General features: G+C 39.2%; 1 protein-coding gene across 6 annotated transcripts in view; it reads left to right on the top strand.

Moving 5' to 3' along the window:
- ppp1r9a (protein phosphatase 1, regulatory subunit 9A) overlaps nucleotides 1-11,632 on the top strand; it is a 63,489-nt gene that overhangs the window by 3,444 nt on the left and 48,413 nt on the right. For 2 of the 6 annotated variants that reach the window (XM_047383528.1, XM_047383525.1), the window contains exons 1-2: nucleotides 4,164-4,988; nucleotides 7,108-8,600. In XM_047383528.1, the coding sequence (XP_047239484.1) occupies nucleotides 7,209-8,600 (1,392 nt within the window). In that variant the 5' untranslated portion in view covers nucleotides 4,164-4,988; nucleotides 7,108-7,208. Of the gene's footprint in view, nucleotides 1-4,163; nucleotides 4,989-7,107; nucleotides 8,601-11,632 lie in introns of those variants that run through there. The other 4 variants (XM_047383526.1, XM_047383527.1, XM_047383529.1 and 1 more) reach the window with 3 other exon arrangements.

Below are 11,632 nucleotides of genomic sequence, written 5' to 3'. Positions count from 1 at the left end.
GTTGTCGCGTTCATAAGAGAGTAAAACGTGTTGTGCATTGAAAAAGGAACGCCACGCCTTGACGTAAAGGTCTTTGGGGAAGTTTAATTTTCTCCGAGCTGCTGCTGTATGTCTGTTCTTTCTACTGTGCATCTATTCTAAAGCATATTTTAGCATACACATCATCACATTAAAAATGTCTTGAATTTGCCTTCACAGAAGATCATTTGAAGGCAGAATCAGCCTCTGTCACCTCCTTCACACAGCTTGACCTCCCGCGCACAGCTGTCGATGGCAAAGGCTTATTTTGAAATTCTTCTCCAATCTGTCCAAACCTCCAGCAGTCATCGCCTTAGCAGACAGATGGTCATGTTTGGGCCCTGCTGGCTCTGTCATGGTTTCCTAAAGTGCTTTGGGACCCTTAATTTACCCCACATGCTCCCCTGTGCTCATCCATCACTAGGGTTGGCCTTTGAAAGCAGTGATCACTGTAACATTTTTTGTTTGATAAATTCTTATCTGATACAAAACCCATGGCTTTTTTCACAGTGATGAACACCATGCTATGGATCCCTTCTGCTCTGCACTGCTTGACTGTTTTCTCCCATCTATCCCCTTAAGATTATTTTTAGGTTGCTTAGCAACATCTTACATTGTCCATGTTTGTACAAGTATGAATGCATCACAAGAATCATTGTATCTGTAGAGGCAGTGTGACACAGACATTAAATCAACGACACTGCATGTTTGTCCAGGAAGAAATTCTGATTTGGTAGATTTTTGCTTAAATTTGGTCTATTCTCGGATGTTTGTGCTAAATTATAGCTTCAAATGTACATTTCCACTGCTATGCTGATGATACTCAGCTGTATTTATCCATTAATCCTGAGGAATCAAATCAGTTAGGTAGTCTACAGGCAGTTCTAAAAAACATAGAAACCCACATGACCTTTAATTTTGTGCTTTTAAAATCTGTCAAGACAGCCATTTTCATCTTTGGATTAGAATCTTTGAAGAAGCAACTGTTTAGTCAATCAATCAATCACTCTGGGAGGCATTAAATTGCCCTCCAGTAAGAAAGCAAAGGACATTGCCTCCTCTCCTGTGGAACGAGCTCCCAGTCCTTGCCCAGCAGACCAGCACTCTATCTACTTTAAAGACAGACTTAATATAGTCAGAGTGGCTTTTGTTATACTGAGTCTCTGTAATTATGCTACTATAGGCTTAGGTGGCTGAAAGACATACTGACCGTTTTTCCTCACTCTGCTACATTCGCCTACTACTCTCCAACATAACACTTCTCTGCAGTTTTCAAAATCTTTTAAAATAAAAACCTAAAAAGGGTGATATGCACTTGTATTCAGTCCCCATGAATTAACACATTGTCTTTCCGCCTTTCACAAATCTTTTGGAGTATGTCCCTACTAGTTTTGCACGTCTATGTACTAATATTTTTGTCCATCCTTCTTTGCAACATACCTCAAGCTCAGTCAGATTGGATGAAAAGTCCCACTGAACGTCAATTTTCAATTTGATTTTGGTCTAGACTTTGGGTCATTCTAACACATGTACATGTTTTTATCCAATGCATTCAATAGTTATATCTGTACATTTAAAGTTGACCTCCTGATGTCTTTAGTAGCCTCTAACAACCTAACCCTGCTTTAAATTCATAACTAAATTTAGTCAGAGTAAACAGGGCTAAAATTAATAGTTATTTTTTTCATTTTTTTGATTTAAAAATTATTTATTTTAGCATAATATTAACACCTTAACCAGACATGTTTTTTTTTTACTGAAAACGTGATGATTAGATTTAAGATCAATCAATTTGTTCATAATAATTAGGAATCTACATGTTTTTTTTGTTTTTTTTTGCTACATTGTTATTTTGGGGTAGTTTTTTATTCATCTTATTTAACATTAAACTTACCTGTCATGTTTTTCCCCCCATAATAGTATAACTTATCTATATTCTTTCTTCTTTACATGGTGTTATCTTTTCTCTACATGTGAAAATGACAGTGGTCTCTATTTTAGCGCAACAGAATCGCTGAAATAACTCAATGTTGTTTTTAAATATAATAGCACACATTTCAAGGTTGACAAAGCTTCCTTGTTTCCTTGTAATTTATCACATGATTTTGTGCTTTAGGTGGTTTGTCTGTGAACTGTTGCGTGACCCAACCAGTTGCGTCTTACACAGATTATGTTTAGCATGAATCTTAAATCTTCACACTCTTCGAGTTTGAATCTGAAAACAAATACAAATATTAACTGAGGATTGATTTATTCTCTTTTAATATGATCGTCCAACTGATGAAAAAAATAAAATAGGTAAATGCTCATGTTGGATGGGGCTGCTTTGTTCTATACACTAAAGCACTGATATTTTCATGTTTTATTAGTTAATTTTAAAGATTTCTTTCCTTTTGAGTTCAAATAATGTATATTCCAAAGGACCCTTAAAGACCTTGTCATACTGAACAAATTTTAGCATGTTTTAAATATATTAACTATAAAAACATCTGGTTGCAAATGTTTTTCCTGATTAACTAGATTAGTTTTTAATTTGATTTTGATTACTTATTGGGTACACAGTCAAATGCCTCTCAATTTTGCTATGGTTTAAGTTTTAAAGTTTCCATAGATGTTTTCATGTGTGATATTAACTTTTATCCCACTTTTTTTTTTTTCCTATCACTGTTTTAAGTTGCTGTTTTTCTTGACTAGGACACTCAAAAAACCGATTTGAAATTACAATAGTTTAAAGTCATGGTTCAATAAAAGATCAAATAAAAACAAAAAATATTGAACATTTTATGTGTATATTAATATGTAACAACTACTAAAGGAGAAACTGACAAGCAGCTATAGCTTTAGTTTTAAAACTAAATAGTGTGTCTCTAAAACATGAAGTCGGAGTGGCAGAAAGTAGTAGGCCTAATGTGACGTAAATATGTAACAGTTTTGAGTTGTTCTATTTTTAGGCGTTGCCATTTCTGCTAAAACTTTCTATGGCTGATTCAGTGATGTGTGTAATCTCAGAGGACTTTAATGTGTCGCTTCCTGTGTATGTTAAAGCTGTCAAATTATTTGCATCATTTGGCACACTGCGCCATCACCAAGGTTAAAGAACTCTCTAACCTGCAGGATTGCTGATTGTTGAATTTCACTTACAATGATGAAAAACAAGCAAGCCTGCTCATATTCAGCCTGTGTGAAATAAATTACTGTGACATTAATGTGAGCTTATAAAAATTATAAAAACACTCAAATTTAATGGAAAATGTTGAGATGTGAGTGAGAAAATGAGTTTTGCTTTAGACTGGTTTAACATACTATTCTCATCTATATAAAACATTTTGCAAAACAAAATTGTGTTAATTCCAAATGGGCAGAAAAAACATAAATCTGATTTAAAAGTTCTGAAGCGTAAGATTTAATTAAAATCATTTTCGCTTGAACCACAACGAAGTTTTTGGGACAAGAGTTGTTTTAAGATGGCAGAAAACTGATCCAATCTGGTTGACAAGCAAAGCTGAAAACTTCTCTCTGTTTCTTCAAACTGAGAGAACCCACACTAACATCTACTGCAGATGAGATCCTGAATACTGAAAACAACTCCATAAGAAGCTCCTTCTAGCAACCCACACCGGAGTTTAACTTCTCAGTATCAATTGCTGGTCCTCGCACCACCGTTTGGGAACCCTAATATGAACCGAGACCATCCAGCATCAGTGTGGTTCTCAGGGGCGGAGCCAGAAGGTGGCCAGGGGTGGCCATGGTCACCATAAGTGAATCTTTGGCCACCCTTGTGGCCACCCCAAGTGATTTGTTGTTCACAGGGTGACATAATTCACCAGGAGACCGCACCTCCGGAACAAGACGTACCCCTCCAAAAGAGATAGTGCAGCAGTAATGCTAACACAATTATAATAGAAGAAGTGGTTTTGGTTCATGTTCACAAGATCATTAAAGGCAGCAAAAGAAGGATTTTGTGGAGCACAGCACAATTTCTTTCTCATTTTCCTCTGCTGCAGAAGAGGTCAGACTCTGAGTTAAGTTAAAAAGGCAACATTTATTTACTTTGAAAAGTTTCCTATATTCAATTAAAATAAAATTAAAATAAAAATGGCTGGTTTCCTGTGAAAGAGAAATAAATAAACAATGTTCACTAAAGTGTTATGTGCACTGCACATAACTGCAATTGTGAAAGGGCAATGTGGCATGTGTGTTTGCTTGTTCACTCATAAACAGCCTCTGAACTAACATAAGTAGAAGAGAACTCATTTCATGTCTTCCCCCTCTCTTTACCCTACTTTTATATAACATTAAAAACAAGGACCACTAGTGCCAAGAGAAGAAACCTAAAATCAGTTTTTGGCCACCCCTCAGTGAGCAATATTGTCAGTCTGGGCACCCCAATTATATGTTCTGGGTCCGCCACTGGTGGTCCTTGACCCCAAACCACCCAGAGCCCTCTACTGAAAGACCTCATCCTCCAGCGAAGTCACAGTCGCTGTGTGTTGGTATTTATGCCAGACTGCAGGCTCACCGAAACCCCCTCCGCGGCGCAGCTTATCGGACCGAACCATTACCGCAGTTTAGGTTTGAGCACCTGTCACATGACGCTTTATATTTCCACACAGCTGAAAATCATCGCGGCAAGTGCGTGCACTTGGACACAGCGTGGACGTGGATCGGACGCTCCCCTCTGGCGAACGCTCCCAGAGTACAGCTCTCTGTGAGAAGGGCTGCCAAACTGCACCGACACCCCTATTGTGCAACTGGCAGCATCACCCACTGCCTGCAATGGCGTTGAAGCGGGTTCAGTGTGTCTAAGCGTTTCTATAGTGGTGATTCCGTCCTGGACTACTCACAAGCGAGGGAGAGTAATGTTATGTTGGGAAGCTTTTCCAGCGAGATCTTCCATTTTTCCCCTCACGTTTCCCCTCTGGATTACATTTCTTGCCTGTAAATCCTCCAACGAAGCTGGATCACTGAATGTAAGTCTTTTGTTTTTCTTGCAGTGGAACCCACATCGCAGTGGTTTTATGGTTAACAGTCAACTTCGCCTTCGTGAAAACACGAACAGTTGAACAGAAAGAACAGTTGATCCCACGTGTTCCACCTATTTCCAGAAAGATACCAAAGGAGATACATGTAAATAAATGCACGTTAAAGGGCTCCGGAGAGGAGGGAGAGCCTGAGCTGTCATGTTCTGCGCGGTGTGGCTGATGTGCGCTTGTTTGTCGGATTCAGTGTTAAAGCCTCAGGTATTTCTTCTCTCAGCAACATTATGATCTGGTTTTCCTCAGTGTTATTGGAGATCAAGGCAATCGAGTTCTTGCATAGGGGTTTCACATAGGTGACCCACAAGAGTCCAGCGTGGTGAATACTGAATAGTGAACCAGGAGATTTAGGTTTCAGCCACTGCTGCTGTTACACTTACATCTATACCATGCAGGCTGTGGGTTACGGAACAACTCAGGTTAATGGGTTTTTCATGTACGGGATGGTTGTACCTGTGTTCTTTTTTTATCCCAGTGTTTCCTGATGTTTTACCCTTCACTGTGTGCTATGCATTTCCAAACCAGATTAAATATTAATGGAAATGGATATGGAATATTCAGCTGCCTTAACCTAGTATTAGGTTTTGTGTACGCAAATTAATGTTATTAAAAGTGCCCTATGTCTGTAGCAAAGCATTAAAACTTAAAGTAAAGGTTTGTACATTCTATGAGTGATGGCTGACATTTTGTAAGAAACACCATAATGTCCGTGATGGTTTGTAGAGATGAAATGTGTCACAGTTTCTAATACTAACCAGTTAGGAGGAGGGCTATCAACTGGAAGCAAAGACTAAAACAAGCATATTTCTTATAGGTTTTAAATACAAATATACGAGTCTTAACATTTAGTATATATTTGTGAATGTTCAGCATAATCAGAGGTGACCTATTGGCACGGGCCCCCACTGCCAGTCACCTGGCTGAAACAAGGCTACTGCACATAACGCTGTCTTATTAGAGAAACAAAATCGCCTGGTTGGTAATAATTCTGGTCAAAATAAGAATAAATAAATTAACTAGATGACACCATTAAACCTGTAATAATCATTAAGTTATATTAGCGGCAGTAGGAATACGGGAATAAAATGGTAATATGCAGGAATAAAGTGGTAATATTACGAGAATAAAGTCGTACTTTTTATGACAACTCTTACAAAAAGTGCAGTCTTCCATGCATTGAAATGAGGAATGCTGAGCATCCTGTGAAGTTATTCTTTAGTATCGGTTTCACAAATAAGGACATTCTTAAGCTTTTAGCATATCAGTATCAAATTATTACCAGTATCATTTTACCAGTGCATTTGACTGTGTCTGTTTTGAAGAACGAACCACACGGAAGAAATTGCTTGTTTTGTGGATGATAAGCTGTCATTACTTTATGACTTTATTCTCGTAATATTACAACTTTGCTCTTGTAATAAAAAAATAAAAAAAATCTCTTAGCCCGGCCCTAATACTTCTTTATCGCAGGAATGATGGTTGCTTATCTGTTTTAAATAAAAGCAGCTGGCTCATGTTATACATTTTTGTTTTAATTTTTTGTATATATACAATGAATCTGTGGTATTTTAACTCATGGTTATCACACCCTAAGAATCTTGTACCTGCTTATGGCTAGTGAGCAATACCATAAAGCAGCATCTGCATTCCACTTGGCTTTTGAAGAGTGTAATAATAACATAAACAATATTTTGTAGCTTTTTATAATTATCCCATTTGCTTCTTGACTTAGGTTTCCTAAAAATGAGCAGCATTATTTTTATGTTACATTATTGTGTGGATGTATGAGTATTTGTGTGTTGTTAACTACATCATGAAGTGTCAAGAGGATGATTAAGTTGGCCAGTTATTAGAAAGGTCCAATGCCTGCTTTACCATTCAATGTCCCCAGGCTGGACTCGGCATCCCAAGGTTATATCTGGTGCTTTTACTGATGTGTGTTTATGTCTCACAAAATACTGTGGTTAGAATAAAGAAGTGCTGTGTGGATTGTCTGAGACCAGAATGGTGCAATAAAAATACAGTCTACTTATATCTCTTTTCATCTCTGCAGGTGTGACTAAGCTTGAAGCACTGGAATAGGCCCAAATAGACTTCGGACTCTAATGAGGTCACAGCAATGCTGACATTGCCTCTAAATCCAAAGACATCATCATGCTGAAGACGGAGGCTTCAGGGGAGAGGACCAGCCTCCGCAGTGCCTCCCCCCACCGTAATGCCTACCGTGCTGAGTTTCAGGCACTCAAGAGGGCCTTTGATCAGCCTCGGGTTGATGGAGACTCGAAACCCAAAGACCTCGAGCGGGTGAAACAACCGAGGGGTCGCCAGTATGGTGCTCATGTCAGTCGCATTAAGGACATGTTCATGCAGATGGGCTCAGAAACAACAACCAATAAAGCCAGGGGTCGTGATGAATCCTCGCCCCAAAAGCTGGTGAAGCCCACCAACTTCATCAACAAAGCTGATGGATCAGTCATCAAACTTCAACATTCTTCATCTGCTGAGAGAGTTGGGGGTGCAGGGGCAAAGTTTTCAGAAACTAGAAAACTATTTGAACAACAGTCACGTGACCAATCCCAGTCACCGGTATTTCCCTATGGACGTGAGAAAAGGGGCTCTTATGAGCACCTTGACGACTGGAGAGGAGCTAGGTCCAACAGAGGCAGCACAGATTCCCTGGACTCTCTGTGCTCCAGAACTGAGGCATCATCACCAACTGTTAGTCAGCTCAGTGCTGTTTTTGAAAATGCTGACCAACACAATCAGGAGGGGTCCTATAGAGGCGCCAGTAGGCGAGCCGTCTACTCACCCGATGGATCATACCGCCAAGGAGGGGATCTCAACGAGGATGATTCACGACAATCTCCGATTCGTGGAAACTACCGGAACAAGATAGGGGGCAAGCTTCCTGTGTCTTCATCAACTGAGGACCTCCTAAACCCCAGTCCTGGAGCAGATACTTCGGAAGCCAAAAGAGAGAGTTCACAAGATAAAGAGACCCAGGAAAAAACTGGGGAAGCTTCTAGAAGAGACAGGCGAAATATGTACAGTGCCACCACCAATGGAAGCCAAGTAAATGGCTCTTGGGAAGAAGAGGACAAACCCTCAGACTCACTGACACTTATTGAGGACCAAGAAGTCACCAAAGATTCAAAATCTACGCGTGATGCTGTAAATACCAACAAAGGTATTGAAGATGTTACTCATGAGCCACGTCCCACCACTACCCTACACACTGAAGAAAGCAAAGATGACATGGATGCTTTAAAGCAGGAAACATCCTCTGAACCTCCCAAGGACCAAATTGAAGAACCTGAGGAGGAATATGCAGGAAATGAGCAGGTCATTTTTAATGCAGATGGAGACGCCTGTTACCAGGGTTGGGGGGAGAGCTGCACGGATCCCGATGATGACCTGTATGGCGATGACGAGGATATTGTCTACGACCCCGGCTCCGATGTGACAGAGATCCCTGGTCTGGCAGAAGAAAACAAGGAGGACATCCCACCAAAGAGGAAGATTCGCTTCAGCACTTCTCCCATTACAGTAAGCAGGATGCAGAACAGAAATATTGTGTTAATGCAATGCATTCCATCTGCAGCCCTGATCAATCAAAAAGTAGATTAAAACAACAATGAACTAATATTACATTCAAGAGGTTTTTTTTGTAATCTGTTATTTCTAAGTAAAACCTGAAGCAAAAAACATTATTGTAAGTCATTGGTTCTGTTTATTTTTACATTTATTATTCTTTATTGCTGATATGGTAGCAGATAAAACATTGCTCTCGGATAGCATGACTAACACATGCACAGATGTGCATGTGTTAGTCATGCTGGTTCAAAGCCCACGCATTTATAACACAAGACACTGTGTTTGTGTTTTCTCCTGCAGTGTTTTGTTTCATTTATTCAAATGGCAAATTCATCATGACATTGTGCACATCACACAGGCAGACGCCATGCAAACCTCTGCATTTTAGCATATAGGGCCCCCCTAATGCAAGTGTTCAATAGACTCTGAGACTGATACCAATGTGGAAAAGGTGGTACTTACAACATAGTGGTATTTGTTGCATCTGTCTCTTTTTTATTTTAATGTTGTTTTAGTGCTAAGCTTCACACAATGGAGCCAGTGTTCTTTAAAGAGATGGATTTGGAAGATTATGGAAAATATTTGCTTGCATTTGGCCTCAAATACTCAGCTTAACATTTGTAGGAGCAAACAACATGGCCTTTTCTTTTCTATATTTGGTTGTGTGGTCTGTTGGTAAAATCTAGTTTCTCTGCATGAGATGTTCAACCTGTGCTTGTGTATGGGGTGAGATACTGCTTATGATGAGAACCAAGATTTTGAGAAATTCAGGTTATTGAACAAGAGCTGTAACTGGAACTATAACAAATGACCAGTGTGGTTGTGACCAAATCCTTTTAGCACATGGTATTGAAGCAGAACAATTAGGCCAGTTATTCTGAGGGAAAAACCTTCATGTTGGCCAAGTAATTACCCTGAGCTATCTCTGCAAAGTGTGTCATTTTGCGCTTTTGTCTTCTCGTGATGAAGACCCAACACACATAAATGAAAACAGAAACAAATACACATACTGTATATGTACACAAATGCCGACTAGAGAATGACCCATACATACTTTTTATTATTATTATAACGATATATGAACTAAAAATAATAGAACACGCCGTTAGGTATTCAGTTCTTTTTAAAGAAAAGTTCGCATATCAATGTTTTCTATTTACCTATGGAAAAATGTAACTTTAATTACAGGTTAAAACCAAACATTACCCTTGTTTTACTTATTACCCACAAAAGATAAAGAAATGTGTAGTCTGACTGATGGAAATGTGAGGATCCCTAAGCTCTTACTAGATAGTTTTAACCCCCCTTGGCTAAAACAAGTTTGGCGAGATGCTTCTAATAGCCATTTACCGTTCTTTGACATCAGTCTAAGGAAAGTTTGCCGCACTCCTCACTTTCAGCTGTGAGATGTATTAAGGATTTTCTTACATGTTTAGGATGTTTCAAGCCACCCCACAGCACCTCATAAAGATCAAGATTTGGGCTCGGCTCAAGATTTTCTATTTCTCAGTTCTCATCCAGGGCTTGGTGGATTTACTGGAATATTTTGGGTCATACACATGTTGCCAGGTCCAGTTCTGGTTGACCTTGAATTTTTGTTAAAGGTGGTTTCACAGTTTGATCAAGCACCCTCTGATACACAATATAATTCATGGTGGATTCTGTGACGGTGAGCTGGTGAGATCCTGCTAAAGCAAAGCATCCCTAAGCCATGCTTCATAGTTTTTATGAGGTTATTTTCCTGGAATGCTGTATTTAATTCATGACAAATATGTCAGCTGTTCTGGTGTCTAAATAATTCCTTTTTAGACTCATCTGTCCAAAGACCATTATTAGAGAAGCCCTGGTCTTTGTCTATGTCCTCTCTGGCAACCCTCCTGCCTTCACATTTTTCTTGCAGATCAAAGGATTGTTTCTTCTTCACCTCCAGCTAAAGTTAAACGTGTACATTCTCTTTCTGATTGTAGAAGCATATGCTTTTATATCAAACCACAGCAAGAACCTCTTGTTGGTAATGCAATGACATTTTAGGATTTTTGGATTTTTCATTTAGCATCTTGCAGTCTGCTTTCAGGGTGAACATGCTTTGATGGCCAGACCTGGGCATTTTGGCAGTGGTTTTAAATGTCCCTGACTAGTAGACTATTTTCTTTGTTGTGGAATGACTGAAATCAAATTATTTATAGACTATTTTAAATCTCTTACTAGGTTCATAAGATGCTACAGTCTTCTTTCTGAAGGCCACAGACAGCTCTTTCACCATGGTGTTCACTCTGACTTTAACAGTCAGGAGCACATTGCACTAAATGTCTAAGGATTAAGCAGTGCAATCCTCCTTCAGAATGCTGAGTAGCAATGTTCAGCACATGATGTGTGATTTTACACTTTTTTTTACACTTACTTGAATTTTTCTGTATTGTTGACATACTATCTATCCATCCATCCAAATATGTTACAAAAGACACAGACTGTGCCTTTTGTAAGAGTTTTGCAATGAGTACTAACACAGTGGATTTAAATACTACAGACCTCGTTGCCCCAATTAGGTTAAGCGCGTAGCGCATGCTCTTCTGTTGTTGTCGGTTATTTCTAGGTTTCAATTTTCTATGAAAAGCCCTGACGCTCATTCATCATTTTGAATATTCAATAGTTCTGCTGCCCCCACACTGCACACAAGCTTACAAACAATTAGACATGCAGCCCTCCCACCTTTTCATTATACCCCCCCTCTACTCTCAGCACATGAGGAACAAACAGAGTTCTGTCTTTTGTTCGTCTTTATGGTGAAAGACACAAAGCTATTTTCTCAGCCCTCAGCACGGGTCCAACTTGACCCCAGTGGGAAAAGACTGTAGATGATTTACAAATTCTGTTTTATAATACTGAAAAATTCCCAGCCCTTGTGCAATGTGATTTATTTTTTCCTCCTTTGTAAAATGATTACATTTTTGGAAACTTGATTAATCACAAAGCTTTTAAGTTAG

The sequence above is a fragment of the Girardinichthys multiradiatus genome, chromosome 13 (genome assembly GCF_021462225.1).
Source record: "Girardinichthys multiradiatus isolate DD_20200921_A chromosome 13, DD_fGirMul_XY1, whole genome shotgun sequence".
In the NCBI taxonomy this organism is placed as follows: domain Eukaryota; kingdom Metazoa; phylum Chordata; class Actinopteri; order Cyprinodontiformes; family Goodeidae; genus Girardinichthys; species Girardinichthys multiradiatus.
Note: the sequence above shows the minus strand (reverse complement) of the source record. Positions and strands in the feature narration are given on the sequence as shown.